General features: G+C 54.7%; 7 protein-coding genes across 7 annotated transcripts; 3 read left to right on the top strand and 4 right to left on the bottom strand.

Annotated features, from left to right (window-relative positions):
* Positions 1 to 139: 139 nt before the first annotated feature.
* On the bottom strand, positions 140 to 1,263 carry GGS23DRAFT_513080 (uncharacterized protein). The gene is made up of 5 exons (XM_051514574.1): positions 798 to 1,263; positions 616 to 747; positions 528 to 567; positions 269 to 338; positions 140 to 204 (listed from the first exon to the last, which is right to left on the bottom strand). Exons 1-4 carry the CDS (start codon positions 1,076 to 1,078, stop codon positions 303 to 305), a joined length of 489 nt encoding a protein of 162 aa, XP_051372471.1. The 5' UTR covers positions 1,079 to 1,263; the 3' UTR covers positions 140 to 204; positions 269 to 302.
* A 474-nt stretch (positions 1,264 to 1,737) lies between these two features.
* On the top strand, positions 1,738 to 3,921 carry GGS23DRAFT_604766 (uncharacterized protein; the record flags this gene model as incomplete). The annotated part of the gene is made up of 3 exons (XM_051519654.1): positions 1,738 to 2,766; positions 2,864 to 3,367; positions 3,841 to 3,921. The coding sequence occupies 3 exons, from the start codon at positions 1,738 to 1,740 to the stop codon at positions 3,919 to 3,921; spliced, it is 1,614 nt and encodes a 537-aa protein (XP_051372472.1).
* Positions 3,922 to 4,968: 1,047 nt separating this feature from the next.
* On the top strand, positions 4,969 to 8,572 carry GGS23DRAFT_565253 (VID27-domain-containing protein). The gene is made up of 2 exons (XM_051516199.1): positions 4,969 to 5,366; positions 5,585 to 8,572. Exons 1-2 carry the CDS (start codon positions 5,348 to 5,350, stop codon positions 8,053 to 8,055), a joined length of 2,490 nt encoding a protein of 829 aa, XP_051372473.1. The 5' UTR covers positions 4,969 to 5,347; the 3' UTR covers positions 8,056 to 8,572.
* An 817-nt stretch (positions 8,573 to 9,389) lies between these two features.
* On the bottom strand, positions 9,390 to 11,053 carry GGS23DRAFT_596267 (glycosyltransferase family 20 protein; the record flags this gene model as incomplete). The annotated part of the gene is made up of 2 exons (XM_051518456.1): positions 9,390 to 10,675; positions 10,741 to 11,053. 2 exons carry the CDS (start codon positions 11,051 to 11,053, stop codon positions 9,390 to 9,392), a joined length of 1,599 nt encoding a protein of 532 aa, XP_051372474.1.
* A 2,286-nt stretch (positions 11,054 to 13,339) lies between these two features.
* On the bottom strand, positions 13,340 to 13,967 carry GGS23DRAFT_513288 (uncharacterized protein). Its single transcript, XM_051514575.1, has one exon. It carries the CDS (start codon positions 13,841 to 13,843, stop codon positions 13,430 to 13,432), a length of 414 nt encoding a protein of 137 aa, XP_051372475.1. The 5' UTR covers positions 13,844 to 13,967; the 3' UTR covers positions 13,340 to 13,429.
* Positions 13,968 to 14,866: 899 nt separating this feature from the next.
* On the top strand, positions 14,867 to 16,763 carry GGS23DRAFT_565259 (uncharacterized protein). Its single transcript, XM_051516200.1, has one exon. It carries the CDS (start codon positions 15,087 to 15,089, stop codon positions 16,335 to 16,337), a length of 1,251 nt encoding a protein of 416 aa, XP_051372476.1. The 5' UTR covers positions 14,867 to 15,086; the 3' UTR covers positions 16,338 to 16,763.
* Positions 16,764 to 17,085: 322 nt separating this feature from the next.
* Positions 17,086 to 19,864, bottom strand: GGS23DRAFT_565261 (uncharacterized protein). The gene is made up of 4 exons (XM_051516201.1): positions 19,183 to 19,864; positions 18,919 to 19,117; positions 18,380 to 18,859; positions 17,086 to 18,318 (listed from the first exon to the last, which is right to left on the bottom strand). The coding sequence occupies exons 1-4, from the start codon at positions 19,615 to 19,617 to the stop codon at positions 17,336 to 17,338; spliced, it is 2,097 nt and encodes a 698-aa protein (XP_051372477.1). The 5' UTR covers positions 19,618 to 19,864; the 3' UTR covers positions 17,086 to 17,335.
* Between the last annotated feature and the right edge of the window lie 172 nt (positions 19,865 to 20,036).

The following is a 20,036-nucleotide window of genomic DNA, read 5'->3' on the forward strand; positions in this document are numbered from 1 at the left end:
GTACACCAGCCGACACTCGTTAGGTCGCGAGATCCTGTAGGCGCTAGAACGAGCCTTCGGGACGCACTCTTGAACGAAAGACGTGCGCGTTCCGGTCTGAGAGGCGGTGCTGAGATCGACTTTCCACCATTTTAATGGCGACGTGCCTCGGCGCTTGTAACGAAGGCGTCAAAAGCTAGAGAGATTCGAGGTTCGGATTCCGTTCTATTGGCGTGTTATTGAGAGGACGCGCCGGCCGGTGGCCTTTGAGGAGTCGGGGGACACGAACCGGCCATTCAGCCAAGCTCCGCAGACGTCGCAGGCTACCTCGAGCTAGAGGAAGATGCTATTCGACACGACTTTTACTCCCCCCGCATTAGGCCCGTCCATCGTGCCAAGGGTAGGTATATATGCTCAACTCGATTAAGCACCAGGACAGGATTATGGTGACTTTTCTCTGCGTAGGAAGCTAGGCAAATTTACGTGTCGTTGATAAGGTCGGTAAACGAGCATTGGTGGCCGCTGAGACAGGTTGAACGGAGTCCTACCTTGTAGATACCCCCATCTCGTGTGGCATATGCCACTGCGCTATCAGGTATGGGTTAGGTGCCAGAACAAGGTGGCACTCGCACTCACTACGTTAGGTGCTGACATCGTGCGCGGGCGTCGCGGTATATCACCACATGGGGCGCCTTGCCGCGAACAGGCGTCTCACCGCGCAGCCACGCCGCACGGCCACATTTGCAGCCGGAGACCTTCGTAGATGTGCTATCGTCGCCAGGATTAGTGAGACGAATTGCCTGGCGCAGGATGCTGACCGCGAGTACCGATCGCAGTGGCTCGGAGGAAAATCGGGTGATGCCGCTCTCGTGCCAACTCCGAGGGAAGATTCCAGAGTGTGTCTCGGGGTAGCAGAATTGTCGAGCAAGCTGCCTTGCATAGTCCATACGTAGGTACACCGTGGCATCCTACACGGCGTGGCGGGTGCATATTGGGTCTCGTAACTCGGGTCGGGAGTAGGCGCATAGATGCCAAACTGGCCGAAGAGAGATTGGGGTAAGGGGATAGCGACGCCGCAAGCGATAGCTATTGATAGCATGGATATTGCGGTCGGCGGTTTGGATGGACGGTGTCGATATAACAGCGCCTGCGTGAAGGGCGATATCGATTTTAATTGTACAGTACGCCGCAGGGGTTTTGCAGGCTGGATTAATTCCACGGTCTGCGCCCTTAACTCCACGCCTGTACGAAGCCTGTACGAAGTAGAAGCAGACTTAGGCTTTGCTTCCCCCGCCAACATGAAGCCTCCAGAAGCGACACGCGGAAAAAAAAAAAGGAAAAAAAAAAGAGAAACCCCCCCCCCCCCGGACGTGTCTAAAATTGAAGAGAGCTAAGCCGGAACAGGCATGATGTGGAGAAATGATCGTGGAATTGATCGTCCATACCGTAGAATTAACCGATCTAGTTTTACAGGCTCGCCCCCGAAAAAAAGGCTTTTTTTTTTCCCCCTACACAACCAATCGCCAATATCCATCCACCAAACCGGCCGGTCCTCTCCTGCGCCTGAGACACGTACGCAGACCCATCCCCCCTCGTCAGAAATTCTGATAAATAGGTCCGCGAGCCGATGCTCTCTTCATTCTTTTTAGAATTGCTTACCCCTTTCCATATCGATCCATGGGGGTCCTTCGGCGGAGCGGGCGCTACTTCTTTACTGTATACAACAGTATTATTCAGCCTCGAAAAGCCTTGCTCCCCATGTCCATGTCCAAATTCACCGATCTTCTAGCATGGGTCGACGAGGAAAAGAGGGCAGAGGAGGTCCCCATGCATGAGCGGCACGCGGATATCTTCGTCAACACGCCGCTCTTCTCGGCCGCTGTCGACAAGTTCGTCCACTCGCAGCTCCCGAAGACGGAGACGGCATCAGGTCTTATCCCGCACTATGGACTCCTAGGCATCCGGGAGGAGCCGACAACAGGCAGCGCCTCGGCAGAGGACCGGCTGGTTCTATCCAATATGAATATGCCGTGGTCGGCATTCATATGCGGTTCTCAAGGTGCGGGCAAGAGCCATACGTTGTCTTGTCTGCTGGAAAACGCGCTCCTGGTGAACCACGCCAGTACCGAGAAACCCAATCTTCTGACCGCCATGGTGATGCATTACGACCGTTATGCTAGCCACAATTCGTCTCAGGTCTGCGAGGCGGCATATCTCTGCTCGTCCGGCATCCCCGTGACCGTCCTTGTATCTCCGTCCAACATATGGGCGATGCACCGTTTGTACAGCAATCTGCCAGGCTTACCTCCCGCGTCGCCTCCTCCTAAAGTGTTCCCTTTATACCTCGACGAGGACCAGCTAGATATCTCCAGGATCCTGAGGTTGATGGCCGTGAACCCCGACTCAAAAAACCCTCCCCTCTATATGGAGGTGATAATGAATCTTGTTCGTGGGATGGCGATGACGGGGAGGCGGTTTACGTACTCGAAATTCAGAGCAGAACTGGATAAAATAAAGTGGCTTCAAGGGCAAAAAGGGCCGCTAGCGCTCCGCCTGCAACTTCTGGATACCATGATTAAGCCCTCGTCGAAGACCGCGACGCCTAGGCCCGCGCCAGCCCCGGAGGATATATGGGCGTTCAAACCAGGGACTCTGACTATCATCGACTTGAGCGATCCGTTTTTGGGGTCGGACGATGCCTGCACACTATTCTCGATCTGCCTGTCCATCTTTCTCGAGAACAGGAGCAAATGCGGGCGCGTCGTGGTTCTCGATGAAGCGCACAAGGTACTACCTACCATAGAAAGTTACCGCATAACGTCGGAGACGATGGACGGAAGAGAGGAAAAAGGGGAAAAGAGGAGCTAACTGAATTTGATAATAGTTTTTGACCCAGACGGGTGAAGCCCAAATACTCACGGACGACTTGCTGTCAATCATCCGGCAGCAAAGGCATACTGGCACCCGCGTGATCATCGCAACTCAGGAACCCACGCTCTCCCCAAGCCTTCTAGATCTGTCAAATGCAACCTTTGTGCATCGGTTCGTGTCGCCCAGCTGGTACGAGATGCTGAAACGCCATCTCGCTGGCGCCGACAAACTAGATCGCGGTGGGACGAACGTCCTATTTGAGACTATCGTCGGTCTTCAGACAGGAGAAGCTTTACTGTTTTGTCCCACAGCACAAATAGACACGCGACAGGCGGAAGATAACAGCGAACAGACGATGAAACCCCTTGGAGACAGCTACGTCAGGCTGAAGATCCGAAAGCGTATCACGTCAGATGGCGGAAAGAGTATCATGGCTTCGGATGTGTCTGCCGACGTCCCAGTACATAAACCCGTCGGGGGGGTGCCGATGTTTGGCGGACCGGGAGAACCAAAAAAGGTGCGGAAGCGGAGTGGTTCTAGAGAGGATATCGATGACGAGGACACCGATGACGAGGACAGCGATGACGGCGATGCTGATCCGACATCGATTAAGTTCTGGGATACGGAAGGTGACGACTCAGATGGCCAGGGTGAAGAATCCTCCGGTGACGGCGAAGTCACATCGGAAGACGGCCAAAAGATGCCAAGTTTTTCCAAAATCAGGGAAATAATTTTTCGCCAGGGAGAAGCTCTGGTCCTTAGAGATCCTACATTGAACTTAAAACTCCCGGATGACGTGAAGGTAGAGATTATCGCAGAGGCTGAAGAAATACTTGGGCTGAAGGAAGAGACGCTTACGAACGGGGAGAATCTACCGGAGAAGCTAAGGGGCCCGATGACATCGCTTTACGACACCGATCTTCGCAAACACCTCGTAAGCACGATCGGTCCCAACGTACATTATTTCGTATGCTAACGACCACCCGATAGCGTCTATTTCGTTACCAAATCCGGATGAAACAGGAGAACAAGGGGAAGAAGAAGAAGAAGAAGGGGAAGAAAAAGGCCTAGTTGGAAGGACAAGGAGGTGATGTACGTTACTGGATGGATGCTGTACCAAAAGGACCCGGAAGAGGGAGGAAGGAGAAGCAGCAGATATATCCTCGGACAAGATACCACTACACTCAATTTCCCCTCCCATCGCACGCCTAGGATAAACACGGAACCAGGCTCGAGGGGCAGTCGTGAAGGAGAAGTCGATGGTGATGACACCGCTAAGAACTGCCACCGAATCGCACTTCTACTCGTATAGGCACGAAACGGCCGGCATCGCTACGAGGGGGGGATGGACGGCTACGAGTCAGTCGCCAAGACTGAAGAGGAGAGAGGGCACTACGCGTTTGATCGCGCATATGTAGATGCGGACCGCGACCAAGAATGTGTTCATACACAGAGAGTCCGGCCATGGCAGGGCATATCATCTCTGCCCTCTGTTCCTTGAGATTCTCAGCTTGGTGCCTGCTGTTACGTCAACCGGCTGCATCCCCGCATCAGTGCGCTAGATGGGGGGGGAAGGGGGGGTGGCACTGCATCGCCACACAATGAACCCCTCTATCGACGTACCTGCGAATCAGTAGGTACCTAAGGAGGCACCTAATCTAAGGTTCTTTGCGGCTAGGTACCTAAGGTACCTAGGTACATGTACATTACTGCCATGACAAGCCACATTATGGAATACTTCCATGAGATCCTCTGAGTCCCCATGTACCTACACATATAAAAAGCAGAGCAAGCTACATACCTGTCATATACCCCAGGGACCTAGGTAGGTACCTAGGTACCTTTAGGCATGTAGGGATCTGGTATTTGCATATATCAAGTTGATGCATGGATGCATCCATCAACAATTGTGCGTTTTGGCGGTTCCTTTCGTGGCCTCGCTGCCTTAATTGTAAGGCATGCAAGACGTGTTGAAAGCTGAACCTAGTTGTTGTTGAATTGAAGGTGTAAAAACTAAACTGCTAAAAGGGCTTAAATACAGCGTTTTACGAACAGTTAGCTGTTGCGTGTTTTTCCTCAATTCCACCAATCACAGGCCTCCATTCTGGATGCCTGAGGATCCACACAATGCGCAAAGACAGATTGGTTGCCTTGCTGCTCTTATGACGCATTTTCCTCATTTCTCTTCCTTCATCGCCAAATCATACCAAACCCACCCATTACGCCCGCACGGAATATAAGACCCGCGTGTCGACGACGCTGAGAGCGACAGCATCCCCCCCTCCCATGTCCTCCTCAATCTAACCGCCCCCTCCTCCTCCTCCCTGAACATCCGAATATTTTAGCCTCTTCCCTTCTCTACGCAGCCTTGGTACTGGCTACACCATCGCCATCCTTGCCAACATCATCACCATCATTCGCCCCTCACCTCTCTCTCATCGACGTTGTGTCGCTATCGCGATATCGGTCATCGCAAGCTCTACTACCTCTGGACAACATGTTTGTCCTCAAAAATGGTGAGTGTTACCGCCCCAATGCTGTTGCCCAGCGACCGGCCCGTTTTACTGTCGAGACGGGGGAGGCAGTGGGCGACCCCCCGCTCCAGTTGTTGTAACCTTTTTCTTCATCTTGCTGTTCACCCCCTCTCTCCTTCGCCTCATTTACTTCGACTGAATTCCCCTCCGTTGACCCGGATATGGGTGCGTAGCTGACGTAGATAACCTCCCCTGTCAAGTTGGCAAGCTCATCTTTGGCAGCAGCAGCCAAGAGTCCATGATCGAGTTGCCCCAAGGTCAACTCTACCTAGTCCGACCCCTCTCACCGAAAGGCTACTCCGAGCTCATCTTCAAGGACGCCACCGCCCGCATCCGCCGTACTGGTCAAGAGTTCCAGTACCAGCTTGTCGTGCAGCGAGTTTACGAAGAAGGCGAGGCTGAGCTGCTTGACGACGAGGAAGGCGAAGACGAAGAGCTCAACTCTCTCGCTGCCGAGAAGGACGAGAAGACTTTCCTGCTTGACGAGGCCCTCCACTTCCGTGTAGAAAACCGAGAAGATTCGCAGAAGGTGCTTGCCTGGAAGGACTTGAGTGGAGACGCCGGCGACGTCTACGAGTTTGTCTGCGACCCTTCTACCAAATCCGCCCAGGTGGAGACCTTCGAGCACATCGCCAGACAGTGCCAGTACGAGCGCAAGTACCGAAAGCCCCACAGCACCGCGTCCGAAGCCGATCTACAGCAGTTTGACTTTGAGGCACAGCCCATCCCCCAAGCCAGTCCCATCCACAGCCCGACCCTCGCCCGGTCTATCGACTCCTCTGACGCCATGTTCCAACTGAAGAACGAGACCAACACTAGCGCCAAACGAGACCGTGCGCCGCCGGCCGCCGCCTCGCGACTCGCAGAATCAGAATCGGAGTCTGAACCATACCCCAAGCAAGCGGTCGAAGAACCCAAGCCCCCTAAAGCGATGGGGCCTCCGAAGCCTCCGGCCCAACCCGAGCCGCTGGAGATCTTTTCCATGGAAATCGCCGAACTTCATTTCTTCGACTTTCCTTCGGGTGCCTTCGTCCTCCAGGACGCCTCAGTTACGGCCCAGGTCTCAGACGTCGGGAAGTGGAATTATTGGATGCACATTGCTAGTAAAGATCGTGAATGGCTTGGCGTCCCCGTCACTGCCGATATCAACCCCGTATTCAACTTTGAGTTCCTCTCGTTTATTTTCAACCAGTTTACCGAGGATGGCTCTGCCTACTCTTGGCTACTGAGGTTCAAGGACGGCAAGACGCTGGAGGCATTCCAGGACGGCTTGATGAGGGCTCTCTGGGAGCAGCTGAACGAAGTCAAATGGGCCAAGGTCAAAGAACAGGATCGCCAGTACGTCCTGGATGCTTTCGAGGATCTGAAGATGGACGACGCCCCTATCGAGGAAGAAGAGGAGTTGGAAGCTGGAGAACCCGAGGAGCCGGAGGATGATGCGCCCCGAAGTGAGCACTACGACAGCGAAGAGGAGCAGGACGACGTCGAGACCCAACCTAAAGATAACTACACAAACTCCGCGCTCGCCGTCGGGTACAGGCAGGATCGGTCGTACGTGGTGCGCGGTCCCAAGATCGGCGTGTTCAAGAGCAATCGCGACAACCATCTGGAGTTCACCACCAACATATCCAAGGTCGACACTCCGGCAGGCAAATCTTTCGTCCCCAAGAAAATCATGCTGCACAACGAAGATCGGAACCTGATCCTACAGAACGAGACGGATCCCAACAAACTGTATCGCATGGACCTCGAATACGGGAAGGTTGTCGACGAATGGAACGTCCACGACGACATTCCTGTCGTCACCTTCGCCCCCGAGAACAAATTTGCCCAGATGACGCACGAGCCGACCTTCCTAGGTATCTCCCGCAACGCGCTATTCCGCGTCGACCCCCGCCTGGCCGGCAACAAGCTGGTCGAATCTCAGCTCAAGCAGTATGTCTCCAAGAACGACTTCTCGGCGGTCTCTACCACGGAAAAGGGGTACGTGGCTGTTGCTTCGAACAAGGGCGATATTCGGCTATTCGACCGTTTGGGTATCAATGCGAAGACTGTGATTCCCGCCCTCGGCGAGCCCATAATCGGTCTAGACGTGTCAGCGGACGGTCGCTGGGTCCTCGCCACTTGCCGCACATACCTGCTCCTAGTCGACGCGTTGCAAAAGTCGGGCAAGAACGAGGGAAAGCTGGGCTTCGAGAAGCCTTTCGCTGCGGATTCGAAACCCCAACCCCATCGTCTCGCGCTGACTCCCGAACACGTGGCCCAATTCCACCACGAGACAGGGAAAGGCGTCTCGTTCACGCCCGCGCGATTCAACGCGAGCAAGGAGAACGGGGAGACGTCCATCATCACGGCGACCGGGCCGTACATCGTGAATTGGAACCTGGAGAAGGTGATCCGCGGCCTCAAGGCGCCGTACATCATCAAGCGCTACGAGGACGTGGTCAGGGCCGACGACTTCAAGTTCGGCACCGACCAGAACGTCATCGTCACGCTGCCCAACTGGGTCAACATGGTGCCGAAGCGGCAGCTCAAGCGGCCCACGCGGGAGAGCATCGCCGGCGACTTCCAGCGCGCGGGCGCCGCCCGACGAAGCTCCGGGCGGGTCGGCACGCGAGAGAGCGGCCGGTACAAGCTCGGCAAGGACGAGGTGGTCAACTCGCCATACTAGGAAGGCGATAGTAATTCTTGGAGCGCGCGTCTCTAACCCGGTATCGGCCGAGGCGCGAGAACCGGGATGGGTCCGAGGGAGAGGAGTCTATTCGTGTGTGTGTGACTTTGCGGATGAGTAATGGATGGTATGTTACGAAAAGAGAGAGAGAGACAGAGGATGCGTGTATGTATGACAGAAGACCAATAATAGCGCGCGCGCGCTAGTTTCTACGATAGGTACCGCCCGGTCCGGCCCCCCTTGCCGTACGGAGTTTCGGACGGAGAAGGGCAGGCCTGGTCTGGCCGGGTGTTTGATGCGCAGGAAAGGCGGGGGGGGGTTAGGCTGTGTTTTTTTTTTTTCCCTTCTTGCGATGCTTCACCAACTAATCCATGTTTGGCTCTGGGTGAGATACCCGCCGTGTACGCCAGCACGGAATCGACGAAGCCCACGACGACGAGTCGGCGTAGGTAGTTTCGGTAGTTAGCTAGCTGCCTAGGTAGTAATAAAGACAACCTCCCTGTGTTGTGTATCGGGGGGGGGCGGGGGGGGGGGGGGGAGATCGGGGAAGCCAAGTCGGCCTGTTGTCGGATTCCGGGGCGGCGCGTCCTGGTGGCGTTGGGCGGTCGAGTGCGCGGGACCCGTAGTAGGCGCGCACTTGTGCAGCTAAGTGTGTACAACCGCTGGAGCTTACGCCGGCGCCGTGTCCTGGGAAACAGACAGAGAGGAAAGACGGAGACTAGAAGCTCTCGGGCTCAGACGGTAATTGTATATATAGATAATACTTACTGTCCTGGGTAAGACGGAAGAAATCCGCAATCGGGCTCCACGCGAGCATTCCCAACTTGCGCGAGAAGAAATCGGTTTTTATATTTTGTTTCGTTTCCCTCCTCCAGCTACCTAACCTATGTACATGTCTGTCCACACAGAATCCAGGAACTGCTCCCGTGCCCGCATGTATATCTAGCACTACCTATAATATCCCGCGAAACTCCAGTCCGGTCCGTCACCCGTCCCTCGTCTCTCTCGTGCGCAGTCTTTTTTTTCTCCTTTTTTTTTTTTTTGCTCTTGCTTTTTAATCTTTTCGTTTAGGCTTTTGTTTGGGGCGGGGCAGAGGGAGTTTTTTTTTCTTCTTCTTTTACTCGTACGCTTTGTCTATTCGATCCCCCCCCTGGCTCCCGTATCGCTGTCCATAGGTATGTCCCCATTGTCCGCCCGAGATGCATCATCTAAAACCACCACCCCCACTCCTAACTACCCGAGAAGGGCGAGGAGAGAGTGCGAGGGCGCGAGAGCTATCGCGACGCGGCAGCATCCGCGCCCGCGCGCGCGTAGGTAGGTGTAGGTAGGTACTTTTACTTGAGCGAGCCGAGCGCGCCGCCCGAAGGCGCGGCGGAACTCGTGGCGACCTTGACGCTCTCGAAGACGCCCGAGAGGGCGCGGCTGCCGTCGTCGCCGAGGACGGGGCGGGCGTTGGGCGGGGACTTGCTGTCGACGCCGTGGCTGTCGGCGCTGCTGACCTTGGTGAGCTCGTTGACGAAGCTCTGCCCCCACCAGGCGGACGTGTACTTGAAGATGTAGCGCTCGAGCTTGCGGTAGTTGGCCTCGCGCATCTCGGCCGACATGGTGACGGCGTCGTGGATCGCGTTCGCGAGCTCCTCCGTGTTCCACGGGTTGACTATGAGGCTGCCGTTGAGCGACTGCGCCGCCCCCGTGAACTCCGACAGGATCATGACGCCGTGCCGGCTCTGCTGCGTCGCGATGTACTCGTACGACACCAGGTTCATGCCGTCGCGCGTCGAGCTCACTAGACACACGTCCGAGACGGCGTACAGCGCGCACAGCTCGTCAAACTGCACGCTCTGGTGCAGGAAGTGGATCGGCATGAACTCGACCGTGCCGAAGCGGCCGTTGATCCGCCCGACGAGCTCGTTGACGACCGCCCGCAGGTTCTGGTACTCCTCGACGTCCTGCCGCGACGGCACCGCTACCTGCACGAGTACGATCTTGCCAATCCACTCTGGGTGCTCTGTCAGAAAGACCTCGAGCGCGTGCAGCTTCTGCGGGACGCCCTTGATGTAGTCGAGGCGGTCGACGCCGACGATCAGCTTCACGCCCTCGAACTTGCGCGACAGCGACGCGATGCGCTCCTGGACTTTGGGCCTCTTGAGTCCCTCGACGAACTTCTCCGGGTCGATTCCGATCGGGAACGCGCCCACGGTCACGAACCTCTCGCGGTACTCGACGCCGTTGGGCGTCGTCGCCGCCTCGAGGATGCGCGAGCACGAGCTCAAGAAGTGGCGGGCGTAGTCGTAGGTGTGGAAGCCGATCAGGTCACATTGCAGGAGACCCTCCAGCAGGGCTTCGCGGACGGGCAGGATGCGGTAGATCTCGCTGCTCGGGAAGGGCGTGTGCAGGAAGAAGCCGATCTTGATATCCTTCTTGTCGCCGAGCTCGTTGCGCAGCATCTCGGGGAGCAGCATCAGGTGGTAATCGTGGACCCAGATCAGATCGCCATCCTGGACATCCTTGACGACAGTCTTGGCGAATAACATGTTGACCTCCTTGTAGGCCGCCCATGCGTTCTCGTCGAAGGTGATCTCTCCGGGATGGTAGTGAAATAGCGGCCAAAGGATCGAGTCTGCAAACGACAGCGTCCGTTAGCAAAGGCGAGGGTAAGGGGGGATGATAGTGGGACAGACGCACTAGAAAATCCGTTGTAATGTCTATCGGCGAGTTCGTCATCGACGAAGATGGGATGCGCGTTGTATTGTTCCTTGAGCTGCTGCTTGACGACGGGGATCTCGGCTTCGGGGACCTCGAGGCCGGGCCAGCCATACCACTGGAAGCTGGTGGTCTTGCTCAAGCCGCTTAGGCCGGTGACCAAGCCTCCGGAAGACATGGAGAAGCTATAACTGCCTTCATCCTTCCGTTTTATGGTGATGGGGAGCCGATTCGAGATCAGGAGCAGTCGGCGGTCGCCAGTAGAGGGGGTCTCGCCCTCGTCAGCCGACGGCATGGTCACTGGGCGGTAGGGAGGGCCGTCGCACGATTGCGTTACCCGAATCTCGCCAGCTACGGCAGCGCCAGGTCCTCGGTGGTGGCAATCGGTGGCGATCCGCACGGCACGGTGACTTGGGCGATCGGGTCCCGAGATGGAGGACAGATGTCTGAGCGGGAAGGACGGAGAGCTGTAGTTGGATGCGGGTAGGGAGGTGTAGCTAGGACAGGGCAGGTAAGCAGGCGAGCGAGCGGGACAGGCAAAGCGGATGGCCAAGAGAGCGAGTGGTTAGCAGACTGCCAGGCGTGCCGGGTATCGATTAGCCGCGGTAGCGTTGGCCGATTCGACCTATAGAGGAGGCTAGCGGCCAGAAGCGGAGAATGTGCAGCATAAGAGGAGGCAGCACGGGTAAGAAGCGGGAGCTGTGATTCGTTCCAGGCGGCCGGTCGCGTTTCTTCGGTGGGTGGACGGGCAGACAGGTTGGTTTGCTCGAGCGAGGCAGGCTGATGGATGACGAGGGATAGGGAATCTGACGGTGGTGAGGAAGGGAAAAGGGGGGGGAGGGGCGGCGGCGGCGATCCGGAGAAGAAATAGGGAGACACAGGGAGGGGGGTCTGCACGTTAGCTGTGCGCACCCGCGTGGGTGTGAAGGGTGAATCAGCGTGCTGGGTAGGAGACAGAGAGAGCGTGTGGTGATGATGACGGTGACGATGCTTTCCCATAGGCGGGGCAGCCTTGGAGGGGTGGAGACGATGGAGTGAGCGTCTGATGAGGGGCCAGCAGATTCCATCGCAGACGCACACATGTAGAGGTATACACACCTACACACGTCTACTTGTCATGTACATACCTCACGTCGCGCCTCTCCGACTCAGAACAGGTACCTACAGTAACAGGTACCGATATCGAGAGGCCAGGTACCCGTCCTCCTCTGAGCGCCATCTAGGAAACCTAGGTACCTTGGGCCCGTCGTAGTCTCTCGGAGGTACGTAATTCGGTACCTCGGCCACCTCCCTGGGGACCGATGGATGGAAGGGAACTCTGTCCCGGCCCAGTACTGAATTGGGCCGTCCCTCGACGCGTGCATGTGTGGGTACATGAAGAGGTGTAGATACAGGTACCTACGCACGTAGGTACCTATATAATTACATACAGGGATAGGTACGTCATGCCGAAATGGCCTTCGTGCGCCATCGAGATGACGGTTACGAGCGAGGGCAGCGTGGGAAATGCCTCACAGCAATCGATCCGGTAAGGCTCGTCCGTGAGTCAAGAGGACCGGCCAGGCTCGACTAGCGGTAGTGCGCCGGCCTACATCCGTATACACCAACCTGCCACGCAGTAGGTACCACTTACCTAGTACTCTCAATTCGCACGCCTTCTTTGGCGGGGCATGGCGGGGCATGGCGGGGTTACGGTGGGGCGCTGCCGGGGGCGCTGTCAGCTGTCAGGCTGCTGTTGTGCCAGCAGTCACCAGTTCTTCATGCGACCTCACTCAGGTATCTGGGCATCATAGGTATCTACTCCGCTCTAAGCTTGGATTTGTATTAAAACATTCTCCGATACATTTACAACAGTATTGCGGTTCAACATGACCATGGCTCCTCTTACTGTAGCAGCATATGTCCCAACCGTGGATGGGCTGGCTGCCTAACGAGACCAAGCACCTAGGTAGCATTGCAGAGATTGGGATCCTTGATAGCGATCGTGGAAGAGGAAGAAATATTAATAGAGTCTAGGTTGCGCTCGGCGCTTACGGGCCCATGCAGTCTTGGTTGGGATAGCAATGACAAGAACTCCAAGAACTCTCGTGGGAGAGGCCTGCTGCTTCTAGAAGCTACCTCGAGAAAAAAAAAAGAAAGGACTGGTGATACCTCCCTCGACTCTTCACAAAGGAGACTGTTCCACCCTCGCCATCTAGCTCATCCGGAGATCTGTGGCATAGATAGGAGCTACAGACCGGCGCGCCATCCGCACAGTGTTTCCAAACGTCGCCAGAGGAATATTCCCATGGAAACAAAAAGAAGAAAAAATATATAACGAAACGGGGACGTGATCATCTCCTTTCCCGGCATATTTCGAGTCGCTTCGCCCAGACCTGGCCTTGTACGTATAGAACTCCCCCTGCACACCTTCGGCCCGACACCTTTCCTCCCGCCGGCCCCTTTTCGTCTAAGCCGCAGGTGTATCGCCAATCACACAGCATGCAGCCGCCTGGTCGGGTGAACAACTCGGCCCTTCCCGCGGGAGGCGGCCTACCATCCGGGCCAGAACGCCCGTCTCTTACCGTTGCTGCTAAAAGTGGGTTAGAATAAAATATATTTCCGCGCGTCTTATCGATCTGGGGCCGAGGGAATCTACTTTCGTTACCAGGGCCCGTATATGTCGGCTGATTCAGCCACATGTATGGCAACGCTTCTGAGATAAGGTGTCCCTCTCAGGCTCGAAGTATCGGCTGAGGACTGTCAGTCCTGTCGGCCTTGTCAAGACGATGGCTCGAAGGATCTCGACGCCATCTTCTCTCAAAGATCTCGAAGGCGACGGCTTGGGGCATCTCGGGGGCATCTCGGGAGCGTGTCGAGGGTGGTGGCTCGAATTCATTTTCAAGGCGCCTCGGCGAATTTGCCCTCCGGCTACATTGCGTAAGTTTGGGCAGACAAATCGCGGTTTACCCTCACCCTTGAATACCAAGCCCCCAAACCGAGGCGAAACTGGCCGCCCCGGGCCAAAAATCCCGGCTCTGCCAGAAAGCGCAAGAGTAACCGATCCCGGAAAAAGCCCAAGAGAGAGGACGGTGATAATAAGCATATCTTAGGGGCGATTGGCTCAGTTGGTAGACTGACATGTGGAAGGGTGACTTTTGATGGTGATGTAAAGTGGGTTGTGCGTGCACGCAGGGGGGGACTGTAAGGAGTAGGGTCCGCTCGTTGACGATGGGAAAAGCTGGCGTTTTATCAGGGAACGCGCAAAGGTAGTTTCGGAGATGGTGGGTGCTGTAACAACGCCCCGCATCTCCTCACGGCGCTCTCCCCGGAGTCAGTTCTGGCGTGCTTGTTGATGCGGCCGACCTGGCCGCCTCTGGTACCTATCTGCGTAAGGTGTGTAATGTCGGCTTCAGATCCTATATCCTATGCCAAGAATCCCGAACGAACGGCTTACAAATCTGTTTCTTTTCTAGCAATGTATCCCATCATTCCTAGGTGCCTCCCTAATATATTACTGCCGTTGGTACCAGCCTGGCCGCTCTCCCGCAGTGGTTATCTTCGTACCAGTGGCAGGTCGCCGGAGGATCGCTTTTTTACTCCACCTCTGTCCGATATCTCACGGCCTCGGTGCCTCCCCCACCCGGCCTCCTTGATTTGCCAGCCGTAGCCGGTGCTTCCACGGTAATTTGGCAGATTGGCGAATGCCTCTCTGCCTACCAAAACCTTCTTGAATTTTACTCTATCCGTTGACCCACCTGTGCGTTTGGCAAGGTTTGCTTCCGTTGCTTCGTAATCACTTAGCCATCTAAGGGCATAGGAAACGTTGAAAGCTGAACCTAGCTGCTGATCTATCAGGAGGAGATCCAGGTCCTAGAATTGCGAAATAACGAGCTTTTTCAGTTGAATAGGCAAGCGTTGCAAGAGCTCAGTCAACAGTATGCTGACCAATTGGATGCCTCAGGATCCACACACCCACAGTTGACTCATTTTGCTTATGACAAACATTTCTACTAAGCTCTGCTGCACACACAACCCGAGACCTTCCACTCCTAACTAATATAAATATGTTGCGTAAAACGTAGACGCCTACATTATACTCTGTGCGGTATGTAGGCATATCGCGTAAAACGTAGACGCCTACATTTACGCTCTGCGGTATGTAGGCATATAAGGGCTGGTTCAATTGCTACGTGGCAAAATATTATATAGCCTCCCTTCCTACTATTCCTACGCTTTATTCTCCTTCAACCACCCTATCCTTTCCCATTTACACTTGCCGTGCTCCGCACAATCGTCCTCGCCTTTCAAAACTCCATTCCAAGCCACCGATACAACGCGAGTCCGTCATGACCAGACGCATCCTCTGCCCGGCGTCAGAAGCGAGCGCGACTGCCCGACAGGTACCTCGCAAGCCGGGTTTTACGTCCATTTCTCGCGCATCCTACTCTTCCTCCTCGTCTTCCTCCTCCTCGATCTCTGACGAAGAGGTGGTCGATATCCCGGAAGTCTTCAATTCCCGGGAGACTTTGGAGTTCTGTGGGCTCAATTCCGAGGTTTCAGCCCTCATCTTCGACTCTTGGGAGAGGCTACAACAAACCCCAGGTGAGCTGGGGTATGGAAACGACATAATCACGGAGGCAAAGCATTTCGTTAGAGCAATGGGCGAGCGGGAGGATGCTTGGCTTCCGGAACATGATTGGCGACGTGCTCTGGTCGGGATGGGTGCAACTCAGCGGCTTTGCGATGCTATCCTGGATAGTGCTTTCGCTCATCTCAGAAAGACACAATCCGCTTCCTACTGGGTTCTGGACACTATTGACATCTCTTGGGAGTTTCTCGAGGGACTCGATAAGAGAATCCGCAAGAAGCGGGATGAGACGAGGGATCTTGTCACCCCCTCACCGAGCATCCAGCCGGGACTCTTAGGTACCTACCGCGGACCTTCTGTCCTCAGGACAGCTACCATCGATGCTGTCCCGTCGAGCGTGGAGGGAAGGACTATGCTTTTTAAGGGGGGCGCCATGGCCGGGTTGGTGTCGGTTTTCAACGATGACGGGTCTCTTAACCTGGCCCGACTTTGGTCACGTAACCCGACGGATTTCCATCGTTGCAAAGATGTTTTGCTGTACTTCACTAAGCACGTCGACGTTGCCGAGATTTACGCCGACTACACCATGCGTCGTGTCTCTCCTGAGGAGGGGGTGGTCCTTCATTTTGCCGTCCCGTCGGAGCTCCTCGAGGACCACCGAGAGATTTTTGACCCCGAATGGCAGCAGCTAGTATTCTGGTCTCGAGGCCCGGCTAGTTTCGACAGATTATCCGTCCCTCCTCACCTCACTCAGTTCACGGATGCCCCGCTTCTCATTGGCTGTATTTACGGGATGCCCAATAAGGCGGTCGCTAGACTTGACAGGTCCTCCGATCTTACTGGTCAGTACATGAAGACGAGAAATGGAGGAAATGCAACTCAGTATGTCTTCCAGACTGAGGCTATTCAGATACAGCTCCAGAACCAGTGTCGTGGCTGGGTCTGGTACCAGTCTATGCGGTACGCGAGGGACTTCGCTATGCGGTTCTTGCCGCCTGATGAGGCTTGAGGAAATGGCTGGGCGGTGGACATATATGGATGAGAGCTGAGGGGAATAAAAGGTTCTATGAGGAAGTGGTGTCGTGTGAAACGTAGACGCCTACATTTACGATGGCGCGCATACAGACTTGTATGACATTAATAGTGGACGTTCACGGACGAGGGCTGACTTGGAGGGGGATGGGATGAGGTGTTTTCATGCATCTCAGTGGGGATTAAGGAGGTTGCGGCGCTGGTTTTATGCACATTAGAGATACCCTCGTCGAAACGGCATTGAGTATCAATACCAGCACATTTCGTTAGGATCCAAAATTAGGCACCCTGCCCAATTCTAGGCCACCTGTCTATGTGTAAGTAAAATGGCAAGCAGGCCTAGTCAAGGTGGTCACAATGATGTTAAGCAAGAACTGGGGAGAGCGTAAGACTTCAACCTGACCTTCGCAAAGAAAGGCCGAAGGCCTGATACTTACCTAAGTACAAACGAGAGCCGTAGCAAGCAGGTAGAAAGCCACTGCGGCTAAATTCAAACCAGCTTGAAAACCGGGCAAGCTATTATCGGAACATTACGCCGGGCCAATGTTTCACGTCGAACTTATACCTCTACTCTTCAGTCACCGAGATCACCAGGTCTCAAACTTCTGGACTATATAGTCGGAGGAAATATCCTAGAGTAGCTGTGGGGGGAACAGCGTCCCACGCTACGTTAAATTAGTGAGATATATCACGAAGTACGGAGGGTAATAACGATCATAAGCATCGCATAGGTAACCATGTCGATAGGAAGCAGGAATACAGAAGGGAGGGCATATCGCGGTCGACGGAATCTCTCGCACGTATTTAATGCGGACGACTCTCTATCGCCTCACCACTAAAAGCTAACTACATTGTAGGGATAAGCAATCTAGTATATAACAAGGTAGGTAATATCTACTGACAAGCGTCATTATAATTGTCAGTATATTAACTACTTCGCTGCTACCTTTCCTTCGTCAGTCAAGCCGTCGCGCATCACTCGTAGTCGTCTTCCGCCATCTCCATATCGTCAAAGTACAAACTGCGGCCGCGTCTATCAGCGAGGTTCTGGAGTCTTCTCGCCTGCAGTGCTTGTTCTACCCCTGAATACAGTCCAAACGGGGTAGCTAGGTTTTCCCCGGCAATAACCGCATTTGTCGATAGTCGCTTACTAGGCAGAAGACCGAGCCACTCGTAGACATAACGGACACGGTGAGGGCCGGTCAGCAAGAGTTTAAAGGCGGGCTTCAGTTTGGTGTCGTTGACAATCACCCGGAACATATTGGTAACAACTTCCAGATCACGGTACCACCGCTGCTGCTCGTACAGGGCGATACCATCAACCACGCAATATACGGAAAGGTCGACGGCGTCCCGCATTTGTAGGCGCTGCAGGATCCGGTAAAAGGCATCGCACAGGTAGTGGATGTTTTGGCTCTGGATGCCATCGCGATATGTCTTATCGTCAATAAAATCGAGATATAGCCAACCTCGACGGTGTGCCTCCTTTACTAACTCGCAAAGGAGACTCCGGATCATGCCGCGAGGGCCATCGCTTGAAGGGTCCTTCTCGGAAGAATGCAATCCAGCGAAGAAGAAAAGCTGGAAAGTTTCTTGTTGGGAGCGGCCAAGAGTGGCCAAAAGCGACGCACAGAGCACCGACTTGGCCGAGACACGCTCTGCGTGGTCGAAAAATTCGACGGCAGCGCCGGCACCATCGATTAGGATAGCATCGGAGCGAGCGGGCTGCAGCCAGGCACGGAATTCATCGGTTCGAAGTAGCGAGACGGCCTCGGCCTCGGCGACAGGATGGATAGAGCCCTGGAGACGGAGAACCTTGTCGATATCCTCGGTTGACTGGTGAATGAGCGTGGATGCGCCGATGGCGGCCAGGAACTGTTCCGCTGTCATGAGACTTGAGACTGGAGTGCGAGCACGCATATACTCGAGCTCAGCGCGAAGTCTTTCGTTTTCATGAGCTGGGGGCAATGTCAACAAATGTCGTCATGATGTATCAGGGATTTTTAGATCTTTACTTGCCCTTCCTTTGGCTCTCAGCAACAACTTCCTCGAGTGTCTGCGCCATCAGATTTCTCGACTTCTCTGCTTCCTCCTTCTTCTTCTCGGATATCTCTCTCTCTCTCTCGTAAATTTGCAATCTTTTTTGATAATCGCTGGCGAGCTTGTCTCCCAAATCTGTTAACTCCACTCTGATGCCCGATGTCTCTGAGATGAGGGTGGACGTATCTCTCTGGATCCCAGAAGTCGTCGTCTTGAGTTCAAACGCATAATTCTTGAGATCGGCCGTGTTTCTATGGATATTTGACGCCGTCTCCTTCAGGTCGGATGTGTCCTTCTTGATATCTCTCGTCGCCCTTTGAATTTCCCCGATAGCCTCATCCACAAAGTCTTGCACCAACCTCTTAAGAGCATCAGCCTGATATCGGAGTGATTTTAGCACATCATCAATAGTAGATTTTCCGAGCTTGCTCCTAAACCAGAAGTATGGGACCTTCTTGGCTGCCTATCAGTTAGTCCCCGACTGTTTGAATACGATTTCACACTTCATGTTGCCGTACCGTGCTTCTCTGGTAGTAAGGCACCCACTAGCTTCGATACAGACACGACAATCTCCAGACTGAGCTTTTTGTTACACGATTTCAGTTCTTGGTTATCTGGGAAGGCTCTCAGCTTCGCCTTAGCCGACGCCACGATAATCGGGATCTCTTCGAAGGCGTTAAGAATCTTTTCGCGGTTTTCGCTGGCGTTACGAGCAAGCTACCAGTGTGAACTTCTTTGCTGCATGCTTGGGTGGCCGGTTATGTAACTGAATATGAGCTCACCATGAACATGATGGAGATACCGGCACCTATAATTCCCATGCCGTACTCTGGTGGGATGAGCTCTAGCCAAGGATTAACATCCTCTGCACGATCTCCAGCCTTTCTGAGCAATCGACGACCGACGCCTCGCCAACTCTTCGCTTTCTGCTCATAGTCTTCTTCTGCTCCGGTCATGCATTCGAAGACATTCTCCCAGGTGCACGTGTCCACGTCTAGCTCAAGGCGTGGATCGATCGCGAGATTTTGATACTCAATTAGCGCTGCCCGCAGGCCTTCAGATTCGTCGAGGACTTCGCTTTCGTCTCCTTCGGCGCCAGGCTGTGGATTCCCCGGGAGGGAACCGGACCCCGCGTTAGGGGGAGGCCCTGGTTGCTTTCCGAAGGCCTTGTCGATACTCTTCCCCTCGGTATCAAGCCATCGATGAACGATAGACATGGGATCAGCGTTATCCGTCCGAAACGGTATTTCGATGAAATAGAAGGAGCCGTTATGTCTCGTTGGGCGTCACAAGCAAAGGTATTGTGATTTCTGGGTTTACTCAAGTATCTGTAAGCACCCAACATAAGGATCCATGCAGTTACAAAAGCCCAGTGCGGATCTACAGCCTGATATTGAAATGGGTGCTTCTCGGCTATTCAAGTCAGGCGGCGTGCATCAGTGCCCTACGTGTACAGTAAAGCAATCAGGCTCGGCAACGCCGGAACCCGGACAAGGCTTGGACTGGGCCGCGGAGGTTGAGGCCCGGTATACTCCTGCAGAGCCATGACGAGCTGAACCTCGCCTGAGCACCCAGATGGTGTCATTGGTCGGCTCTCTTCTATCTCCGATGCGGGAAACCATTTTATTGAAGGGAT

This window comes from Durotheca rogersii (assembly GCF_024521655.1).
Source record: "Durotheca rogersii strain YMJ 92031201 chromosome Unknown GGS23scaffold_8, whole genome shotgun sequence".
In the NCBI taxonomy this organism is placed as follows: Eukaryota; Fungi; Ascomycota; class Sordariomycetes; order Xylariales; family Xylariaceae; genus Durotheca; species Durotheca rogersii.

Bases quoted from the DNA above. Each gene is read 5' to 3' on its own strand.
- GGS23DRAFT_565261 (XM_051516201.1), bottom strand. From the start codon at position 19,617: ATGTCTATCGTTCATCGATGGCTTGATACCGAGGGGAAGAGTATCGAC. The intron at 19,118-19,182 runs GTGAGCTCATAT...TCACACTGGTAG, and splicing joins GTATCTCCATCATGTTCATG to CTTGCTCGTAACGCCAGCGA. The intron at 18,860-18,918 runs GTACGGCAACAT...ACTGATAGGCAG, and splicing joins CTTACTACCAGAGAAGCACG to CCAAGAAGGTCCCATACTTC.
- GGS23DRAFT_513080 (XM_051514574.1), bottom strand. From the start codon at position 1,078: ATGCTATCAATAGCTATCGCTTGCGGCGTCGCTATCCCCTTACCCCAA. The intron at 748-797 runs GTCAGCATCCTG...TGGCGACGATAG, and splicing joins CACTGCGATCGGTACTCGCG to CACATCTACGAAGGTCTCCG. The intron at 568-615 runs GTGAGTGCGAGT...CATACCTGATAG, and splicing joins CGATGTCAGCACCTAACGTA to CGCAGTGGCATATGCCACAC.
- GGS23DRAFT_513288 (XM_051514575.1), bottom strand. From the start codon at position 13,843: ATGCTTATTATCACCGTCCTCTCTCTTGGGCTTTTTCCGGGATCGGTT.
- GGS23DRAFT_565259 (XM_051516200.1), top strand. From the start codon at position 15,087: ATGACCAGACGCATCCTCTGCCCGGCGTCAGAAGCGAGCGCGACTGCC.